This window comes from Salmo salar, chromosome ssa14 (genome assembly GCF_905237065.1).
Source record: "Salmo salar chromosome ssa14, Ssal_v3.1, whole genome shotgun sequence".
NCBI lineage: Eukaryota > Metazoa > Chordata > Actinopteri > Salmoniformes > Salmonidae > Salmo > Salmo salar.
Window position 1 is genome coordinate 91315005 of NC_059455.1, and position 23940 is coordinate 91338944.

The following is a 23940-nucleotide window of genomic DNA, read 5'->3' on the forward strand; positions in this document are numbered from 1 at the left end:
CAGCTCCAACGTGACCATGGCGAGCGCTAGCGAGGCAGAGACGAGCAAATTTGAAGAAGCACCGCCGTCTTTGAAATCCGCTGTGTGGGAACAGCGTTCAATACAGTGACGAGGGTAAGAAGACAGTAAACAAACAAAGTACAATCTGCAAGCATTGCTTTGCCGCTGTCAGCTACTCCAGTGGAAACACTTCTAACATGTCATTTACGTGGCCATCACTCGGCCGTATCCCTTGCAAGTGGAGCTGGAGCACAACAACAACCTCTCGCTGCTGCTTTCAACAACAACATTGTGACAAACGAAAGCAGTGGGAGTATTCATAGCCAAAGATTTTCAGCCCTATTCGGTGGTTACTGACTCGGGATTTCATCACCTGATGATTTTTTTCTTTTTTTTGCCACGTTACAATGTCCCCTGCCGCACACATTTCAGCAGCGAAGTAATTCCCAAACTCTATGAAACATCACGGAGAGAAATTAAAAAGGAATTGACACAGACACCCTATCTAGCTCTCTCCACTGACAGTTGGACCTCCAGAGCAACTCAAAGCTTCCTCTCTGTGACGGTTCACTATGTACTGGAAGCTACCGCTCTGTGACGGTTCACTATGTACTGGAAGCTACCGCTCTGTGACGGTTCACTATGTACTGGAAGCTACCGCTCTGTGACGGTTCACTATGTACTGGAAGCTACCTCTCTGTGACGGTTCACTATGTACTGGAAGCTACCGCTCTGTGACGGTTCACTATGTACTGGAAGCTACCGCTCTGTGACGGTTCACTATGTACTGGTCTGGGAGATGAAGAGCTATGTGTTAACTCTTCCCCTGTATGAGAGTCATACAAGCGCACACATTTATTAAATATAAAGAAACCGTACCGTGGCACACAAACCGTGATGCATACTGAACCGTGGGCCCACTGTACCGCTACATCCCTACTGCCTAGTGTGGTGGGCCTCATCTAATCTAGTTATATCTGCTGATAAAGTCCCTCTCCGACGTAACATCTCTCTGCTGTGAGATTGTATCTGCGTGTACTCAGTAAGTGCTAATATGTAACACTCTGATTACTAGCAGGTCTATATATGACCTCTCTAGGTAAGGTAAGGCTGTGGCCGACTGTGGCGCGTTGTCTCCAGTTAATCAGGGCTGTTATGGAAGAGGGAGAGCATGGTGTTGGGCCAGATATCACAACCCTGTTACAGGCCTTTTCTGTTTCTCAAACCCTCTTAACAAGTCACTGTTTCAGTGACCTGGGTCCAACTCGAGGCATATAATCAAATCCCATTTGGTCACATGCTTCGTAAACAACAGGTGGTAGACTACCAGTCCTGAGTCGATGTGCAGGGGTAAGAGGTAATGGAGGTAGATGCAGTATGTACATATAGGTAGGGGTAAAGGATAGATAATAGACAGTAACAGCAGTATACTGTAGGTAGGGGTAAAGTGACTAGATAATAGACAGTAACAGCAGTATACTGTAGGTAGGGGTAAAGGATAGATAATAGACAGTAACAGCAGTATACTGTAGGTAGGGGTAAAGGATAGATAATAGACAGTAACAGCAGTATACTGTAGGTAGGGGTAAAGTGACTAGATAATAGACAGTAACAGCAGTATACTGTAGGTAGGGGTAAAGGATAGATAATAGACAGTAACAGCAGTATACTGTAGGTAGGGGTAAAGGATAGATAATAGACAGTAACAGCAGTATACTGTAGGTAGGGGTAAAGGATAGATAATAGACAGTAACAGCAGTATACTGTAGGTAGGGGTAAAGGATAGATAATAGACAGTAACAGCAGTATACTGTAGGTAGGGGTAAAGGATAGATAATAGACAGTAACAGCAGTATACTGTAGGTAGGGGTAAAGGATAGATAATAGACAGTAGCAGCAGTATACTGTAGGTAGGGGTAAAGGATAGATAATAGACAGTAACAGCAGTATACTGTAGGTAGGGGTAAAGGATAGATAATAGACAGTAACAGCAGTATACTGTAGGTAGGGGTAAAGGATAGATAATAGACAGTAGCAGCAGTATACTGTAGGTAGGGGTAAAGGACTAGATGATAGACAGTAACAGCAGTATACTGTAGGTAGGGGTAAAGGATAGATAATAGACAGTAACAGCAGTATACTGTAGGTAGGGGTAAAGGATTGATAATAGACAGTAGCAGCAGTATACTGTAGGTAGGGGTAAAGGATAGATAATAGACAGTAACAGCAGTATACTGTAGGTAGGGGTAAAGGATAGATAATAGACAGTAACAGCAGTATACTGTAGGTAGGGGTAAAGGATAGATGATAGACAGTAACAGCAGTATACTGTAGGTAGGGGTAAAGGATAGATAATAGACAGTAACAGCAGTATACTGTAGGTAGGGGTAAAGGATAGATAATAGACAGTAACAGCAGTATACTGTAGGTAGGGGTAAAGGATAGATAATAGACAGTAACAGCAGTATACTGTAGGTAGGGGTAAAGGATAGATAATAGACAGTAACAGCAGTATACTGTAGGTAGGGGTAAAGGATAGATGATAGACAGTAACAGCAGTATACTGTAGGTAGGGGTAAAGGATTGATAATAGACAGTAACAGCAGTATACTGTAGGTAGGGGTAAAGGATAGATAATAGACAGTAACAGCAGTATACTGTAGGTAGGGGTAAAGGATAGATAATAGACAGTAACAGCAGTATACTGTAGGTAGGGGTAAAGGATAGATAATAGACAGTAGCAGCAGTATACTGTAGGTAGGGGTAAAGGATAGATAATAGACAGTAACAGCAGTATACTGTAGGTAGGGGTAAAGGATAGATAATAGACAGTAACAGCAGTATACTGTAGGTAGGGGTAAAGGATAGATAATAGACAGTAACAGCAGTATACTGTAGGTAGGGGTAAAGGATAGATAATAGACAGTAGCAGCAGTATACTGTAGGTAGGGGTAAAGGATAGATAATAGACAGTAACAGCAGTATACTGTAGGTAGGGGTAAAGGATAGATAATAGACAGTAGCAGCAGTATACTGTAGGTAGGGGTAAAGGATAGATAATAGACAGTAACAGCAGTATACTGTAGGTAGGGGTAAAGGATAGATAATAGACAGTAACAGCAGTATACTGTAGGTAGGGGTAAAGGATAGATAATAGACAGTAACAGCAGTATACTGTAGGTAGGGGTAAAGGATAGATAATAGACAGTAACAGCAGTATACTGTAGGTAGGGGTAAAGGATAGATAATAGACAGTAACAGCAGTATACTGTAGGTAGGGGTAAAGGATAGATAATAGACAGTAACAGCAGTATACTGTAGGTAGGGGTAAAGGATAGATAATAGACAGTAACAGCAGTATACTGTAGGTAGGGGTAAAGGATAGATAATAGACAGTAACAGCAGTATACTGTAGGTAGGGGTAAAGGATAGATAATAGACAGTAACAGCAGTATACTGTAGGTAGGGGTAAAGGATAGATAATAGACAGAGGCAGTATACTGAGCAGTATACTGTAGGTAGGGGTAAAGGATAGATAATAGACAGTAACAGCAGTATACTGTAGGTAGGGGTAAAGGATAGATAATAGACAGTAGCAGCAGTATACTGTAGGTAGGGGTAAAGGATAGATAATAGACAGTAGCAGCAGTATACTGTAGGTAGGGGTAAAGGATAGATAATAGACAGTAACAGCAGTATACTGTAGGTAGGGGTAAAGGATAGATAATAGACAGTAGCAGCAGTATACTGTAGGTAGGGGTAAAGGATAGATAATAGACAGTAGCAGCAGTATACTGTAGGTAGGGGTAAAGGATAGATAATAGACAGTAACAGCAGTATACTGTAGGTAGGGGTAAAGGATAGATAATAGACAGTAACAGCAGTATACTGTAGGTAGGGGTAAAGGATAGATAATAGACAGTAACAGCAGTATACTGTAGGTAGGGGTAAAGGATAGATAATAGACAGTAACAGCAGTATACTGTAGGTAGGGGTAAAGGATAGATAATAGACAGTAACAGCAGTATACTGTAGGTAGGGGTAAAGGATAGATAATAGACAGTAACAGCAGTATACTGTAGGTAGGGGTAAAGGATAGATAATAGACAGTAACAGCAGTATACTGTAGGTAGGGGTAAAGGATAGATAATAGACAGTAGCAGCAGTATACTGTAGGTAGGGGTAAAGGATAGATGATAGACAGTAACAGCAGTATACTGTAGGTAGGGGTAAAGGATTGATAATAGACAGTAACAGCAGTATACTGTAGGTAGGGGTAAAGGATAGATAATAGACAGTAACAGCAGTATACTGTAGGTAGGGGTAAAGGATAGATAATAGACAGTAACAGCAGTATACTGTAGGTAGGGGTAAAGGATTGATAATAGACAGTAGCAGCAGTATACTGTAGGTAGGGGTAAAGGATACATAATAGACAGTAGCAGCAGTATACTGTAGGTAGGGGTAAAGGATAGATAATAGACAGTAGCAGCAGTATACTGTAGGTAGGGGTAAAGGATAGATAATAGACAGTAACAGCAGTATACTGTAGGTAGGGGTAAAGGATAGATAATAGACAGTAGCAGCAGCGTATGTGATGAGTCAAAAGAGTCAGTGCAAAAAGGGTCTATGCAGATAGTTAAATGTTCACCAATAGCGACTAACTCTTTAGCAGTCTCATGGCTTGGGATTAGAAGCTGTTCAGGGTCCTGTTGGCTCCAGACTTGGTGCATTGGTACTGCTTGCTGTGGGGTAGCAGAGAGATTTGGGTGGCTGGAGACTTTTGACCAATTTTTAGGGTCTTCCCTCCAGGCCTTCACCACCGTGCCGGAGGACAACCCTGCTACAGTGTGCCGGTGCCTGACTGAATACAACCAGCAGTTTCCAGGCAGACTGAAGGGAGATTTGTTGTTGTGGTGTAACTGGTGTTAGTGTAATATAGATCCTCACTGATATGTGTTCCTCTCACAACTAAATCTCAATCATCTGTCTTAATCAAAGCTTAGTGACAGGGAGGCGCCAGTCCATCAGAGCTGCTCCTCTGCACACGTGGCCTTCATCAGCCTGGGGTCACCCTAGAAAGCTTTAACAGTCCACAGTCTATGGGAGAAGCATGAGAATTGAGCCTAGTATACATCATCATACTGAGGCCTGACTGTGAGTTGACTCTCCCAAAAACTTTTTCAACATACATCTGTAAAATTATAGTCTAGAAACTAAAGCTTTTGGTTGTCTACCCCTCAGGCTTCCATGTCTTCTCTGTGGACCTCCTCAATGTCCACCTCTTGAACATCAGACTCTGAGGCCTCATCTTCACTGTCACTTTCCAACCTTGTTGAGGATGGCTCGTTGTCAGGCTCAAAAATCTTTACATTTGCTCGGATGGCCACTGATTTCTCAACCCTTGTATTGGTCAGCCTGTTGTGTGCTTTGGTGTGTGTGTGTGTTCCCAAACAAGGACCAGTTGCGCTCTGAGGCGGCTGCTTCTCTTGCTTTGGAACCCTTCACTCTCATTTCGAACCCTTTCACTCTCCACTAGCAAGGGAATGGAGGTCCTACTCAGTCTTTTTGGCTCAGGGCAGTTTCTGTTGCACATTTAGGACTGTACACTGACTGAACAATCCTCTCTGTGTTAAGCCAGTGGAGGAGTGGATCAGCTACATCACCCTGTAAATAGTAGAAGTTAACCCTGTAGTGGTTTAGTAAGCCCTGTCATTCTCTAGCTGATGGATGGACACTATACAGTGTCAGTATGAGAGACGAGACTGCCAGGCGTGACCACAGATGGCTATGTGAGACTCTTTACACTTGACTGAGTCTATCGTGGGCAGAGAATCATTTTTATTCAACCTTCTCAGACCCATTTCTGTTGGAATAGTTTCCCTGCACCTTCTTGCTACCCTACATTATCACCGAAGAAATGAACGTAATCGTTACGCACATTTCTGTTGTTTTTGATTTGTTGTGGCTGATGACTGTATTCTCTCCCACTAGCCTGCTCTTAATGCTGATAAGGTTAGCCTCGATCAGAATATGGAAGGCTAGCCACCAATAATATCATGACTACCTGTCTGTGCCTGTATTCAGACCGTGACTGTTCCCTGGAGGCTCCAGTGTGACGGCAACACTGTGATAACCCTGCTCTGGTCTGCTGATATGGGCCCACTAACACCATTACGCGTGTGTGTGTGTGTGTGTGTGTGTGTGTGTGTGTGTGTGTGTGTGTGTGTGTGTGTGTCAAGTCAAGGACATGTACTAGCAGCCAGGCACCTCGTGAATATGGAGAGGCCTCCTTATCCCTGCTGTTAGTAGTATAAAGACCCTGACTGTCTGATAAATAAATAAATAAATACCATGTGAGCCATATGTTTAAAAAATGTGTGTTGGACCGGCTGGTGGTGTCAGCAGTAGGAAGCTCTGACTAGTGACCGGGCGTGTTCATTCCTCAGTCAGGGAGAGTGACATGTTTTTAGGTCGTCTCACATGACAGCCTAGTAGTATGTTACTTCTCACCAGAAGTAGTCTAGGGTACCATTAGTGACAGCCCAGACCCTTAGCTAGTGTGTGTCGGATGCAGGCTAATGTTTTTACATTCCCCTGTGTGTAATAATGTGATGTAGTAGGCTGTAGCACTAAGGTCAACGACCTGTAGAAGTCAGACTGCTCTGTTGTTATTTGGCCATTGTGTTGTTTACTGTCAGGTGAAATGTGTGAGCAGGAAGACACTGACAAGGCTGTATGATTCTGTGAGTGAGGGGAAACGCTGCCCGTGTGTGTGTGTGTGTGTGTGTGTGTGTGTGTGTGTGTGTGTGTGTGTGTGTGTGTAATATAAAGTTGTGTAGGGATAGGGATAGCCCGGCTCGGTCCAGTGTGGTTGATTGAAACAGATGGTGTTGATGTTAAAACAGTGTCAGAATATTCTGCTGCTATCTCTTGCCTAGTGTGATGCTTATAGCTGGAAATACTGCTGAATTAGTCAACACCATCACCCTGATCCCTGGAAAGGTCAGGACCCATCCACTGTGTGCGTGTGGAACGGGGACGCCATTTTCTGGAATCCTCTTAACATTCCACACATCCGTCACATGACTGACCAGTCTTTTGAAAAGACGACGGATACACGTGTGTGCGTGTACATGCTTGTGTATTGTGTGGTGCAGTCATATTTAACACAGTACATTGGAGTAGCTTGTAGTCTGTCACTGTTCTGGCTTTCTGTTCATTCTCAGTAGCAGGTAGTAGTGGGTGGCTATGACTGTCCTCAGACTACTGGTTTATAGGATTTAGACTAGGTCCTATTGTTACTGTGACAGAGGAGTGGCCATGTTTCAACACGTTCTAGAACACTGTTGCTATGGTTCTGACACGCTGAGTCATGATCTGTAGACTAGGTTTGGGTGTTATTCTGATTTTCCATACTGTTGCTGTACCGTACCAGGTTCTACGGTATTACCGGCAGTGCACAGAAGGAGTGCTATTTATTTCCAAAAATAAAAATACTCAATATTCAGTTGATGCGTAGAAACACGTCTTTGGGTCTAACGAGTCAGTAGGAGTCAGTAGGAGTGACATCGGCCAGAATCTAGGCTGTGCCTTTACATTAGGACAAAATTAACAACTAAGAAATCATTTTTAACTTCTCCTATTGACTTCTCAAGCCCCAAACCTCAGTCTGGTCTGCAGCGTTCCTGGAAGTCTTGCGATGTTGAACCTCTGTGTTTAGAAACTCTGTGGTTCTAGTTAGGGATGCACGATATATCGGTGAACATATCGGAATCGGCTGACATTAGCTAAAAATGCCAACATCTGTATCGGCCCGACGTCTGTTAACCGATGTCAAAGCACCCGTGCATACCTACATGACGTAATGACGCCACGTAAAATGTTGGACTTACACATGCAACACAGCATTCTTAACCTAGCCCACAATGTCTGCTGTGTGGATCGAGCAGTTAACAAGTCAAGCAGTCATTTGAAAGAGAGAATTTCAGCGAGACAACTCAAAGGCGAAATCCATTAATGCGAAAATAATGTAATTCATTGCCCTTGACAATCAACCGTTCTCTGTTGTGGGTGATGTTGGCTTTCGACCGACTGGTCGAGCACCGGTACACACTACCAAGTGTGCTATTTTTCAGATGTTGCCCTACCGGAGTTACACAGTAATAGCGTCACTGCTATAAGCTTCACAACATGCATACTATGGAACACCATTTGGGTCTTTGTGTGTCAAAAAAAAGATGTACAAAAAAGTCTGCAAACACCGGCCATGAACGATGTGTTTACGGTACTGCGTTGATAATAAAGCATTATTTGTTTTACTGCAACTTCTGGGGTAGCTAGCTTTAGCTTGGTACCTAGTTAGTACCAATACAACCAGCCTAAAAACAATGACCGATAGAAACTGCAGTCATTTTCATTATTCTTAGCAATGATTTAGGAATCCTTGTAAGTATTACCTAGGTTGCCACTTGTTGTTCGCCTATTGAAATTGAACTTCAGTTCATGAAAATAAATAGCAAGCCAGCTACTTAACCTGTTGCCCAAAGCTAATGTTATATGCAGCCAGCTAGTTTCAACTGGCTAGTGATGCTCGACCGGACCGGGTTATGTGTTGTGAAGCTAGCCAAGATAAGGATTAGGCACAATAGTGGAATTTGCGGTTTGCCTTCAAACTAAAAGTATGTCATTGACAGTGATTCAAATGAATACAAAAAGTAGAATTATGCCATACTTTTATTTTTAAGGCTAACCAAAGTCCACTACTGTGGCTAATCCTTATTGTGGCTAGCTTCACATAGATGGGTCCGACCACCATTAATCAAATAAGAACTGTCATATAAATTAGAGTTATTTTAGATGATGACACCTAGCTAGATAGTTAGCTTGCTAACTATGTTTTTGGGGAAGAACATTGTTTGCATCCATGAACTAGCTAGCATTTTTTATGACCAGCACTGTAGGTGCACGAGACTTTACCAGCATCATAGCAGACGTATCGATGAATCGTTGTGACATATGAAATACGAGTCATAGCGTAATCAGTGTATAAAAACTACATATAAAAATGAATGAACGCGTTAAATTACTATGTGACATGCAGTCATATTCAGGTCCTGATTGGTCAAATAGTGTATCTTTTTTGACCCGCAAAGACCCAAACGGTGTTCCATAGAAATCCTGGTTGAGAATGAAACGACTGAACAATGAAACAGCACAGCAAGTAAGTGACATAAATAGTTTTTGATTATGTTTTACTGGTAATGGGGACATATGTTAATGCCAACAAAATAACATATGAAATACGAGTGATAGCGTAGTCAGTGGGTAATAACTACGTAAACAATGTATGAACGCATTAAACTGTGACGTCATATTCAGGTCCTGATTGGTCAACAAGCTTATTTGACATGTCAAATAGTGTTATTTGACACGTCAAAGACTCAAACGGCGTTCCGTAGAAAACCTGGTTGAGAATGAAACGACTGAACGAAATGAAGAACGAAACAACACAGCAAGTAGGTGAAAGAAATGTTTTGATTATGTTTCACAGGTAATGGAAACGTATGTAAATGCAAACAAATAACTTTTGTGTGTGTGTAACTTTTTTATTTAACTAGGCAAGTCAGTTAAGAACAAATTCTTATTTACAATGACGGCCCGGACGACGCTGGGCCAGTTGTACACCGCCCTATGGGACTCCCAATCACGGCCGGATGTGATACAGCCTGTATTCGAACCAGGGACTGTAGTGACGCCTCTTGCACTGAGTGCCTTAGACCACTGTGTGTGTGTGTGTGTGTGTGTGTGTGTGTGTGTGTGTGTGTGTGTGTGTGTGTGTTAACTATTTAACTGTACTAGAATTCTTAAAAGGCTGCAAAAAAAATTATATCGGTATCGGGTTTTTGGCAAGGAAAATGTTGGATACCGGTATCAGCCAAAAATGTCATTGAGAGACACTAGAACTAGTGATGCACCAAGGGGCATGTTTTTTTCGCGCAGAAAAGGAAGGATAAAACATAAATATCTTGCTGCGTCTTGTAAAAGCAGATATAAAATGCTTGTTTTTGTCAATTCTGCTCTGCTTCAGTCAGGGTTTGGTCCAAATCATGAATGTGGAAGGACTCATTTGGTGCTTCAGTTGCACTTTTCCACTCAGAGGAAATATCTTTGCTATTGTCGTTGGATCACCAGAGAGCTCTGAGTGATGTGAAGGCTACTTTTCTCCGGTACTTTCCTCCGGTATAGTTTTACTTTCCGCTGGTGTAGTTTTTCCTCTGGTTGGAAGTTAAAATGCTTTAGAAAAAGTATCTGGCTACGTTCTTTCAATGATAAACATTAGAAATATGATGCATCGCTTTTGCTAAACATACCTTGCTTTTTCATTGCACGCCCATTTACTTGTGTGTGTGTGTGTGGCTGCTAGCCAAATAGCGTTGCACTTCTGTTGTCATGAAACATGGGACCAAAACTTTACATGTTTCAATTATATTTTTGTTCACTATATGTTGGTTGGAACTTGGCCATTTGTTATGTTAGTGAGAACAATACCTACAGTTGAAGTCGGGAAGTTTACATACACTTAGTTTGGAGTCATTAAAACTCGTTTTTCAACCACTCCACACATTTCTTGTTAACGAACTATAGTTTTGGCAAGTCGGTTAGGACATCTACTTTGTGCATGACACAAGTAATGTTTCCAACAATTGGTTACAGACAGATTATTTCACTTATAATTCACTGTATCACTATTCCAGTGGGTCAGAAGTTTACATACACTAAGTTGAATGTGTCTTTAAACAGCTTGGACAATTCCAGAAAATGTCATAGCTTTAGAAGTTTCTGATAGGCTAACTGACATCATTTGAGTCAATTGGAGGTGTACCTGTGGATGTATTTCAAGGCCTACCTTCAAACTCATTGCCTCTTTGCTTGACATCATGGGAAAATCAAACGAAATCAGCCAAGACCTCAGAAAAAACATTGTAGACCTCCACAAGTCTGGTTCATCCTTGGGAGCAATTTCCAAATGCCTGAAGGTACCACCTCATCTGTACAAACAATAGTACGCAAGTATAAACCCCATGGGACCACGCAGCCGTCATACCGCTCAGGAAGGAGATGCGTTCTGTCTCCTAGAGATGAACATACTTTGGTGCGAAAAGTGCAAATCAATCCCAGAACAACAGCGAAGGACCTTGTGAAGATGCTGGAGGAAACGGGTACAAAAGTATCTATATCCACAGTAAAATGAGTCCTATATCGACATAACCTGAAAGGCCGCTCAGCAAGGAAGAAGCCACTGCTCAAAAACCGCCATAAAAAAGCCAGACTACGGTTTGCAACTGCACATGGGGACAAAGATTGTACTTTTTGGTGAAATCTCCTCTGGTCAACAAAAATGGAACTGTTTGGCCATAATGGCCATCGTTATGTTTGGAGGAAAAAGGGGGAGGCTTGCAAGCCGAAGAACACCATCCCAACCGAGAAGCACGGGGGTGGCAGCATCATGTTGTGGGGGTGCTTTGCTGCAGGAGGCACTGGTGCACTTCACAAAATAGATAACATCATGAGGAAGGAAAATTTTGTGGATATATTGAAGCAACATCTCAAGACATCAGTCAGGAAGTTAAAGCTTGGTCGCAAATGGGTCTTCCAAATGGACAATGACCCCAAGCATACTTCCAAAGTTGTGACAAAATGGCTTAAGGACAACAAAGTCAAGGTATTGGAGTGGCCATCACAAAGCCCTGACCTCAATCCTATAGAAAAGTTGTGGGCAGAGCTGAAAAAGTGTGTGCAAGCAAGGATGCCTACAATCCTGACTCAGTTACACCAGCTATGTCAGGAAGAATGGGCCACAATTCACCCAACTTATTGTGGGAAGCTTGTGGAAGACTACCTTAAACAATTTAAGGCAATGCTACCAAATATACTAATTGAGTGTATGTAAACTTCTGACCCACTGGGAATGTGATGGAAGAAATAAAAGCTGAAATAAATCATTCTCTCTACTATTATTCTGACATTTCACATTCTTTAAAATAAAGTGGTGATACTAACTGGCCTAAGACAGGGAATTATTACTAGGGATATGTCAGGAATTGTGAAAAACTGAGTTTAAATGTATTTGGCTACGGTGTATGTAAACTTCCGACTACTGTTCGTATCCTTAGAAACCTTCCTCCTGTACTGATGGTTATTTCATTCCTCAGGCACTCGATCCATCTAGTGTAGATGACCTGAACCCCGGGCTCTATGGCTCTATGGTGTAGATGACCTGAACCCCGGGCTCTATGGTGTAGATGACCTGAACCCCGGGCTCTATGGCTCTATAGTGTAGATGACCTGAACCCCGGGCTCTATAGTGTAGATGACCTGAACCCCGGGCTCTATGGCTCTATGGTGTAGATGACCTGAACCCCGGGCTCTATAGTGTAGATGACCTGAACCCCGGGCTCTATGGTGTAGATGACCTGAACCCCGGGCTCTATGGTGTAGATGTCCTGAACCCCGGGCTCTATGGTGTAGATGACCTGAACCCCGGGCTCTATGGTGTAGATGACCTGAACCCCGGGCTCTATGGCTCTATAGTGTAGATGACCTGAACCCCGGGCTCTATGGTGTAGATGACCTGAACCCCGGGCTCTATGGTGTAGATGACCTGAACCCCGGGCTCTATGGTGTAGATGACCTGAACCCCGGGCTCTATGGTGTAGATGACCTGAACCCCGGGCTCTATGGTGTAGATGACCTGAACCCCGGGCTCTATGGCTCCATGGTGTAGATGACCTGAACCCCGGGCTCTATCGCTCTCAGCAGGGTGGTGGCTCTACAGTGAGTGATCAGCAGGATGGTGGCTCTACAGTGAGTGTCCTGGGCCTATAATGTGTAAACTGTACACTTCCTTTCAGGAGCAAGTCTGTGTTAACCATGGTCTAGTTCTCCCTTCCTTCCTGCACCTGGAGTGCCCTGCTTCATTGAGTGATACACACACACAGACACAGACACATCCTGTGGCGTACTGCATTAATATCGAATAGCCCCCGCGATATGCAACTTTTCGGGGAAGTCAGGAACACAGTCAGTTAGGAAAGAAAAGGCTAGCTTTTTCAAACAGAAATTTGCATCCTGCAGCTCTAACTCCAAAAAGTTTTGGGACACTGTAAAGTCCGTGGAGAATAAGAGCACCTCCTCCCAGCTGCCCACTGCACTGAGGCTAGGAAACACTGTCACCACCAATAAATCCACGATAATTGAGAATTTCATTAAGCATTTTTCTACGGCAGTCTGGTTAGACTGTAAACTCTCCTTCCAGACTCACATTAATCATCTCCAATCCAAAATTAAATCTAGAATCGGCTTCCTATCTCGTAACAAAGCCTCCTTCACTCATGCTGCCAAACATACCCTCGTAAAACTGACTATCCTACCGATCCTTGACTTTGGTGATGCAATTTACAAAATGGCCTCCAACACTCTACTCAGCAAATTGGATGCAGTCTATCACAGTGCCATCCGTTTTGTCACCAAAGCCCCATATACTACCCACCACTGTGACCTGTATGCTCTCGTTGGCTGGCCCTCGCTACATATTCGTCGCCAAACCCACTGGCTTCAGGTCATCTATAAGTCTTTGCTATGTTAAGCCCCGCCTTATCTCAGCTCACTGGTCACCATAGCAACACCCACCCGTAGCACGCGCTCCAGCAGGTATATCTCACTGGTCATCCCCAAAGCCAACACTTCCTTTGGCCGCCTTTCCTTCCAGTTCTCTGCTGCCAATGACTGGAACAAATTGCAAAAATCGCTGGAGACTTATCTCCCTCTCCTCTCCAACTTTAAGCATCAGCTATCAGAGCAGCTTACCGATCACTGCACCTGTACATAGCCCATCTGTAATATAGCCCATCCAACTCCCTCATCCCCATGTTACTTTTTTTTGCTCTTTTGCACCCCACTATCTCTACTTCTGCACATCTATCACTCCAGTGTTAATGCTATATTTGAATTATTTTGCCACTATGGCCTATTTATTGCCTTACCTCCCTAATCTTCTACATTTGCACACACTCTACATAGATTTTTCTATTGTGTTATAGACTGTACGGTTGTTTATTCCATGTGTAACTCTGTGTTGTTGTATGTGTCGAACTGCTTTATCTTGGCCAGGTCGCAGTTGTAAATGAGAACTTGATGTCAACTAGCCTACCTGGTTAAATAAAGGTGAAATAAAAACACACCTGTCTCACCTCATTTAGCACTCCTAGAACGTTTACCTCTCACAGAAAACTATCAGAATAATGTCAACTAAACTAATTTAGAGCCTCTGGAAGACAATCCTCATGCAGAATAGATTTGGGACCAGCTTTAGCTGTTAGCCTGGCTGTCTTTCAAGTAGCCTGAATAATCCCTCAGATGTAGGCTAATCACCCGAGGTAATGAATTAACTCATTGTAGGTTGTTAGCATGTATGATATGTGCCAGTATTGGCTGGAGACTGGGTTACGTAGACAGTCTGCTAGCATTAGCTTGCTCGTGTTAGCCTGCGCTGTAGGCTGTGTGAGACAAGGTCTGGATGCAGGGAGAACGCTACGATAGCATTAGCAGTTAGTTTGTTAGCGTGAGACTGGGTCACAGCTTGCAATGCGAGACATAGCATTAGCAGTTAGCTTGTTAGCGGGAGCCTGTAAGCTGTATGAGACTGGGTTAGGATGCAGTGAGAGAACTAACGCCATTAGCGGTGAGGTCAGCAGTTAGAACTTCTTTGTTTCCTGCTCTGACAATACTAGGAAACCTGAAGATAAGGAACTCTCTATCACTCTCTCCCCCCTCTCTCCCTTCTCTCCCCCCTCTCTCCCTTCTCCCCCCTCTCTCTCCCTTCTCCCCCTCTCTCTCTCCCTTCTCCCCCCTCTCTCTCCCTTCTCCCCCCCCTCTCTCTCCCTTTCTCTCCCCCTCTCTCTCCCTTTCTCCCCCTTCTCTCCCCCTCTCTCTCCCTTGTCCCCCCTCTCTCTCCCTTTCTCCCCCTCTCTCTCCCTTCTCCCCCTCTCTCTCCCTTGTCCCCCCCTCTCTCTCCCTTGTCCCCCCTCTCTCTCCCTTGTCCCCCCCTCTCTCTCCCTTGTCCCCCCCCTCTCTCCCTTGTCCCCCCCCTCTCTCCCTTGTCCCCCCCTCTCTCTCCCTTGTCCCCCCCCTCTCTCTCCCTTGTCCCCCCCCTCTCTCTCCCCTTGTCCCCCCCTCTCTCTCCCTTGTCCCCCCCTCTCTCTCCCTTCTCTCCCCCTCTCTCTTCTCCCCCTCTCTCTCCCCCCTCTCTCTCCCTTGTCCCCCCCTCTCTCTCCCTTGTCCCCCCCTCTCTCTCCCTTGTCCCCCCCTCTCTCTCTCCCTTGTCCCCCCCTCTCTCTCCCTTGTCCCCCCTCTCTCTCCCTTGTCCCCCCTCTCTCTCTCCCTTGTCCCCCCCTCTCTCTCCCTTGTCCCCCCTCTCTCTCCCTTGTCCCCCCTCTCTCTCCCTTCTCTCCCCCCTCTCTCTCCTTCTCCCCCCTCTCTCTCCCTTGTCCCCCCCTCTCTCTCCCTTGTCCCCCCTCTCTCTCCCTTGTCCCCCCTCTCTCTCTTCTCCCCCCTCTCTCTCTATCACATTCCATCTGACTTTCTCTAGTGTTATGTAGCTAAAATGTGATATTGTTGCTGATTTGTTACTATACGTGCACCCCCTCTCTCTCTCTCTCTCTCTCTCTCTTCAAAGGGCTGTATTGTCATGGGGAAACGTATGTTTACATTGCCAAATCAAGTGAAAAAGCTAATAAACAAAAGTGAATTGGTCTCTTTCTGTCTCTCTGTAGGCCAGTCTGTCTGTGTGGGGATGGGGGGGTCTAGGAGTGGTGCTGTTCCTCATCACGTTTGGACCCTTCGCTGTCTTCTACCTGGCCTTCTATATCTTCTGCTTCGTAGGAGGGTAAGTGTATACAACAAGTTTTTCAGTTATGAAGTCATTTATAGATGTGTTCATATGAAATGGGCTGTCATCTTTGTTGTCTTAAAATCTGGTTTACCTGTTCTCTCCCTTCTCTCTTCACCCCTGTCCTCGCCCTCATCCTTCCTCTCCTCTTCTCACCTCTCTCCTCACCTCTTTCCTCTCCTCACCCCGTCACCTGCCTCCGCTTCTCTCCTCACCAGTGGTTTTGCGGTCACTCTGTTGTTTGGTAAAACCAACTCAGAGAAACATCTAGAGAGGTGTGAACACTCCTATCTTCCGGCCACGCAAACGGGTATACTGAAGGTAGGACTCACACACACGCGCACACACCACACACCACACACCACACACACATAACTATCTCCCTCTCTCCCCTCTCCCAGACATTGGATGAGATGAGGCTGGAGCCAAAGCCTATCCAGATAGACAGGAGACTGACTGGCTCCAACTACATAGACGAGCCTCTTCAACAGGTTAGTGACTCAACAGAAGGATGAAGAATGGGTGTGTGAAAACAAACAGAGAGGGAGCACAGTGATGACACGGCCTGACGAGTTACTTTCTGCTTACTAGCTTCTTCTTCTCTCTATCCAACTATGACCAAGTTGGATAGAGAGTTGATTTTGCTTACGTCTGTAATTTCCGTTCTTGTAGATTGATTGATTGATTGATTGATTGATTGATTGATTGTTCTAAAAACATGATTTGGTCATCGTTAGTAGCCTATGTGTTACGTTGATTCCGGCTATTGAAGTATCTGCCTGTTTCGCTATCGGCTGCTGACTCTCACTCCTCCCCTCTGTGACATGGAGGAGGGAGAGATGATTCTGAGAAGCACAAGCATATGAACGTTGCTGAAAAATGCAATTGTGGGAAAATGACCTTTTTAAGGTGCAAAAATTAAATCAAGTACAAGGGGGGTGGGGTGGGGGTCAATGCAGATAGTCCGGCTAACTATTTGGTTAACTATTTGCTTAACTATTTAATATTGTTATGGCTTGAGGGTAGAATCTGTTCAGGGTCCTGTTGGTTCCAGAGTTGGTGCAGCGGTACCGCTTGCTGTGCAGATGGAACAGTCTGTAACTTGGGTGGCTGGAGTCTACACCGCCTGCTATAGAGGTCCTGAGTGGCAGGGAGCTCGGCCCCAGTGATGTACTGGGCCATACACACAAGACTGCTCTCTAGCACCATGTGGTCAGATTCCAAGCAGTTGCCATACCAAGCGGTGATGCGGCCTGTCAAGATGCTCTCAATGGTGCAGCTGTAGAACTTTTTGAGGATCTGAGGCCCCATTCCAAATCTCTTCAGTGGCGTTGTTTTGCCCTCTTCACGACTGGGTTGGTGTGCGTGGACCATGCTAATTCAATAGTAATGTGGACACGAAGGAACTTGAAGTTCTCGACCCGCTCCACCACAGTCCCATCGATGTGGATGGGGGTGTGCTTGACCCTCCGTTTCCTGTAGTCCACGATCAGCTTCTTTGTCTTGCTGACGTTGAGGGAAAGGTTGGTGTCTTGGCACCACACTTTTTGGAAATCTGTTCCCAAGTATTCCCACACATAACAGAGACGTGATTGTATACAAATGTAAGCAAGGTTTGAAATGATCGTTTTAGTCATCTATCTGTTTGGGCTTCTTGCGGTCAATTTACAGTCTACAAATGATAAGTATGTTCCGGCATGCAGACCATCTGCTCCAGAAAAAAAAAATGGCCCGCGGCTGACTAGTTGATGATCCCTGCTCTATAGGCTGTCTCATCATCGATGGTGATCAGGCATACCACCGTTGTTTCGTCAGCAAACTTAATGATGGTGTTGGGAGTCGTGCGTGGCCACGCAGTCGTGGGTGAACAAGGAATACAGGAGGAGCACCCGTGTTGAGGGTCAATGTGGCTGTGTTGTTGCCTACCCTCACTACCTGGGCGAGTCCTGTCAGGAAGTCCAGGATCCAGTTGCAGAGGGAGGTGTTTAGTCCCAGGGACCTTAGCTTAGTGATGGAAGGCACTATGGTGGTGAACACTGAGCTGTAGTCAATGAACAGCATTCTCACATAGGTGTTCCTCTTATCCAGGTGGGAGAGAGCAGTGTGGACTACAATAAAGATTGCGGCATCTGTGGATCTGTTGGGGCGGTATGCAAATATGAGTGTGTCCAGGGTGTCTGAGATGGTGTTGATGTGAGCCATGACCAGCCTTTCAAAGCACTTCCTTCATGGCTACAGATGTGAGTGCTATGTGGTGATAGTCATTTAGACAGGTTACCTTGGCGTTATTGGGCACAGGGACTATGGTGGTCTGCTTGAAACATAGTTCTTACAGACGGGTTCAGGGAGAGGTTGAAAATGTCAGTGAATATACTTGCCAGCTAAGCTGATCAGTGCATGCTCTGAGTACATGTCCTGGTAATCCATCTGTCTCCGTGTCCATGTTAAGCTGTTTAAAGGTTTTAATCGCATCGGCTACGGAGAGGGAGAGATCACCCAGTTGTCCGAAACAGCTGGTGCGCTCATGCATGGTTATTTTTGATTGCCTCTAAGTGAGCATAGAAGGCATTAAGCTCATCTGGTAGGCTCGTGTCACTGGGCAGCTCCCAGCTAGGTTTCTCTTTTGTAATCCCTGATAGTTTGTAAACCCTGCCACATCTGACAATTGTCAGAGCCGGCGTAGTAGGATTCAGTCTTAGTCATGTATTGATGCTTTGCCTGTTTGATGGCTCGTCGGAGGTCATAGTGGGATTTCTTATAAGCATCTGAATTAGTGTCCCACTCCTTGAAAGTGGTAGCTCTATCCCAGGGCTGCCCAACCCTCTTCCTGGAGATCTACTGTTTTTGTAGGTTTTCAGTCTAACCCTAATTTTAGCATATCTGATTCAGCTAGTTAAGGTCTTGTTGAGCAGCTAATTAGTAAAATCAGGTGTGTTAAATTAGGGTTGGACTGAAAACCCACAGGACGGTAGTTCTCCAGCCATAGGGTTGGGCAACCCTGCTCTAGCCTTTAGCTCAGTGAGGTTGTTGCGTGTGATCCATGACTTCTGGTTGGGATATGTACATACGGTGGGGGGGGACGTCGTGGATGCACATATTAAGGAAGCCGGTGACTGATGTGGTAAACTCCTCAATGTTATCAGATGAATCTCGGAACATATTCCAGTCTGTGCTAGTGAAACAGTCCTGAAGCTTAGCATCCGCTTCATCGGACCACTTCTGTGTTGAGCGCATCATTGGTACTTCCTGTTTTTGCTTGTAAGCAGTAATCAGAAGGATAGAGTTATGGTCAGATTTGCCAAAGGGAATGCGAGGGAGAGCCCTGTATGGGTTTCTGTGTGTGGAGTAAAGGTGATCTAGAGTTTTGTCGCCTATACTTGGTGACATGCTGGTAAAAAATGAGGTAAAACAGATTTCAGTTTCCCTGCCTTAAAATCACCGGCCACGAGAAGTGTGTGGATGTGTATTTTCTTGTTTGCTTAAAGCCCTATAGATGGGTTAGATATACAGTTACATTTAGCCTGCGTTCTAAAACCGAGTGTTCCCCTTCCCCTTAAAGTCCTATAGACGGGTTAGATATACAGTTACATTTAGCCTGCGTTCTAAAACCTAGTGTTCCCCTTCCCCTTTAAGGCCTCATAGATGGGTTAGATTTAGAGTTAGCTGGCGTTCTAAAGCCTAGTGTTTCCCTTTAACGCACTATAGATGGGTTAGCTGACAATGTCACAAATTATGTGCCCACTTCCATGGGGCAGAAGTCAGCGTGTTGTTGTGATTCTGGATTGCCAGATTGCTAGCAAGAATGACAAGAAACAGGCCATGTGGGGAATCGTGACTCATTTCAGCATGTTTCATCTTGTTCTAGATGCAATGTCTAGTTTTGAGGTGTTTTACTACTGATTTCATGTCAATGCTAATATGGCAAAAATTTGCTAGCTAGCTAACCAACAACTGTAACGGTCTATTTCAGAGACAAAAAGTGCTAATTCAACACATTTATTCATGTTTTCAATAAACAGAGACACAATATAGCTTACATGTTGTCAAGTCTAATCCAACCGGTCTGTTTTGCCCCATAGTTGCTCATGTGTCGGATTTGTTGATAAACAACCAACCCGTCTATACAGCTCGTTTAGTGCCAGCATCTGTTTGTGATGATAAATGGACAGGTACAAAAAAATATATATATATATATATATATATAGCTGTAAACTCTCTTGGTAAATAGTATGGTCTGCAGCTTATCAGGTATTTTAGCAAGCAAAAACTTGAGGCTTCCTTAACATTAGAGATCGTGCACCAGCTGCTCTTAACGAAGAAACACCCCTCCCCACTTAGTCTTACCCGAGGCTGCCGTCTGGTCGAGACAATGCATGAAGAAACGGGTATATATTATCCATGTTCTTGTTCAGCCAAGACTACGAGAATCACAGAATATTACAGTTCTTCAGGTCCCGTTGATAGAATAGTCTTGGAGTTCATCCATCTTCCATGTTGCACTTTCGCTAACAGAACAGAGGGCAATGGTGGTCTATTCATTCGCCGACTTAATCTTGTTAGGAGGTCAACCTCACCTGGCTCTTTTTTGCTGCCGCTTCCTCTTTGAGTCCTGGGGATTAGGGCATGGTCCGGAGTAAGCAGAATGTCCAGGGCTGCCCACTCGTTGAAGTAGAAATCTTCGAGGTTCGTGATCGCTGTTCTGATGTCCAGAAGCCTTTTTCGGTCATAGGAAGTAATAGCGGAGACATTTTCAAGATGTATGACTTTCAAAATACAGAAATACAGCCGATATGGTGGAGTTGGCATCATATAATGCAACACACCGGCTGTATTTCTGTATTCTGAAGGTTATATGTATTTGAAACTTGATTGCTGACATGCAAAACATTTTGGGACTATATCAACAATGGACTAATGAAACAAATACCAAAAGATAGTGTTTGGCTGGAGTTTTCCTTTAAGATGAGCATTAAAGAAACACACAAAATAGTTCAATTCATCAGGAGTCCGTAAAACAGCAGCTACAGTGAGCACCATAATTCATTGGACAGTGACCATTTTTTTGTTACTTTGGTTCTGTACTCTAGCACTTTGAGTTTGAAAGGATACAATGACAATGAGGGTGAAGTGCAGACTGTCAGCTTTAATTTGATGGTATTTTCATACTTATCAGATGAACCGTTTAGAAATGACAGCACCTTTTGTACATAGTCCCCCCCCATTTTCGGGCATCAAACAACATTGGACAGTTTAACATAATGTAGAATAAAAGTAATCATTGTTAATATTTGGTCGCATATCCTTCGCATGCAATGACTGCTTGAAGTCTGCGATGCATCGACATCAGACGCTGGGTATCTTCCCTGGTGATGCTCTGCCAGGCCTGTACTGCAGCCATCTTCAGTTCCTGCTTGTTTCGGGGACTTATTGCCTTCAGTCTCCTTCTCAGCATGTAAAATGCATGTTCAAATGGATTCAGATCCGGTGATTGACTCGACCAGTCGAGGATTTTCGACTTTTTGGTCATCAAAAACCCCTTAGTTCCTCTAGCAGTATGTTTAGGGTCATTGTCTTGTTGCGTGATGAAGTGCTGTCCAATGAGTTTGGAGGCATTTGGTTTTATCTGAGCAGATAAAATATTTCTGTAGACTTCAGAATTTATTGTTCTACTTCTGTCTGCAGTCACATCATCGATGAAGACAACTGAGCCTGTTCCACTGGCAGCCATACAGGCCCAAGTCATACCACCCCCTCCACGGATGAGGTGGTATGCTTTGGATCATGGGCATGTCTTTTTTTCTCCACACTTTCCTCTTTCCATCACTCTGGTACATGTTCATTTTTGTCTCATCTGTCCACAATACTTTTTTCCAGAACTCTTGGGGCTCTTTTAGGTGCTTTTTAGAAAACTGTAATCTCGCCTTTCTGTTCTTCAGGCTTATCAGTGGTTTGCATCTTGTAGTGTACCCTCTGTAGTCCTGCTGGTGTAGTCTTCTACGTATGGTAGACTTCGACACATCTACACCTGCATCCAGGAGAGTGTTTTTGATCTGTTGGGCTGTTGTCAGGAGGGGTTTTCTTCACCATAGAGAGTGGTCTTCCTCAGTCTACCGGGTCTTTTGACATAATTGAGTTCACCGGTTATTTTTTTCTTGTTAATGATGAACCAAACTGTTGACTGGGGCATGCCCAGGGATTTTGCAAAGTTCCTGATTGATTGATTTTCATTTCTGAGCCTTATGACGGCCAGCTTCATTTGCATCGACACTACTGTCTTCCTCATGTTGTCACACCCCAACAATAGCAAAGTCTAGAATCAATACTATTCACCAACAGCTTTCCTGCATTCACTAACGACACAAATGAATACACCTGCCTAATGACACAGGTCTGTGAAGCCAATTCAACAAATACTTCTAGTACCTTAAAATGGGGGGACTATGTACAGAAGGTGCTGTCATTTCTAAACGGTTCCTCCGATAAGTATGAAAATACCCTCAAATTAAAGCTGACAGTCTGCACTTCACCCTCATTGTCATTGTATCCTTTCAAACTCAAAGTGCTAGAGTACAGAACCAAAATAACAAAAAAAGGGTCACTGTCCAATGAATTATGGTGCTCACTGTATATGGATTTATTTTTCTCGTCTCGCTCAGCTCTGGTACGATGAACATGGAGTTCTCAGCAACAATAAGGGCTGGCCTGTTTCTCTCTCTTTCTCTCTCTCTTTCTCTCCCCCCCCCAGGTCATCCAGTTTGCTTTGAGAGATTATATCCAGTACTGGTATTATACTCTGAGTGAGGATGATTCTTTTCTGCTGGAAATCAGACAGACGGTCCAGAATGCTCTGGTACAGTTCTCTACACGGTAATGTAATATTCTATTACAACTACTCTATTACTGCTTTATAACTACTCTATTACTGCTTTATAACTACTCTATTACTGCTTTATAACTACTCTATTACTGCTTTATAACTACTCTATTACTGCTTTATAACTACTCTATTACTTTTCTAACTCTATTTCTTTAACTAGGCTATTACTGCTTTATAAGTAATCTATTACTACTCTACTGCATTATAAGTAGTCTACTACTCAATTACGGCTTTATCTAGTCTGACTACTCTAACTAGTCTTACTACTCTAGTCTACTGCTTTATAAGTAGTCTATTACTTCTCTACTGCATAAGTAGTCTAATACTCTATGGCTTTATAACTAGTCTATTACTACTCAATTAATGCTTTAACTAGTCTACTGCTTTATGTAGTCTATTACTACTCTACTGCATTATAACTAGTCTACTACTCAATTACAGCATCATAACTAGCCTATTACTACTGTGTTACCACACTGTTATACAGGTCTAAAGAGGTGGACTGGCAGCCTTATTTCACCACCAGACTGGTGGATGACTTCGCTACTCACCTTCGAGTCTTCAGAAAGGCCCAAGACAGACTGGAGGACAGTAAACAGAGTAAGGACACACACACACACACACACTCGCTTTCTCTCTGGCATGATGATGATTATTACGAAGACGTTGTGGATGATTATGAATATGGTGATGTTTATGATTGTGGTGGGGGTGATGATGATGATGATGATGTGGTGTGGTGTGTTTCTAGGGGACTTGTCGGAGGAGATGGTGGAGTCATTCTTTGAGGCGGAGGTGGAGATGGAGAGGAACATCTGTAGAGACGTGGTCTGCACCTCCCTGAAGGATGAAGAAGGTACACACACACACACACACACACACACACACACACACACACACACACACCCGGAAGAACGAGGGAGGTTCACACGTTGCACCTCGTCAAGGCATTTGGAACTCCTTTTAGCCTCCTGCGTGTGTTTAAATAGAAAGAAAAAGTTGAACACTATATATAATTGAATCGGTAAACCTCATTGTCTTACGTCAGATTGCAGACGGCGTCGTGCTGTGATCTGGCTGATAACTTGCAAACACTCATGGGATAGATTTAAAA

At 44.1% G+C, this 23940-nt stretch overlaps 1 protein-coding gene across 4 annotated transcripts in view; it reads left to right on the forward strand.

Annotated features, from left to right (window-relative positions):
* LOC106570616 (sorting nexin-13) overlaps positions 1-23940 on the forward strand; it is a 70062-nt gene that overhangs the window by 12602 nt on the left and 33520 nt on the right. For all 4 annotated transcript variants that reach the window (XM_045694954.1, XM_045694955.1, XM_045694957.1 and 1 more), the window contains 6 exons: positions 15834-15946; positions 16168-16270; positions 16351-16440; positions 22695-22816; positions 23314-23426; positions 23578-23682. In XM_045694954.1, coding sequence (XP_045550910.1) covers positions 15834-15946; positions 16168-16270; positions 16351-16440; positions 22695-22816; positions 23314-23426; positions 23578-23682 — 646 coding nt within the window. The remainder of the gene's footprint in view (positions 1-15833; positions 15947-16167; positions 16271-16350; positions 16441-22694; positions 22817-23313; positions 23427-23577; positions 23683-23940) is intronic.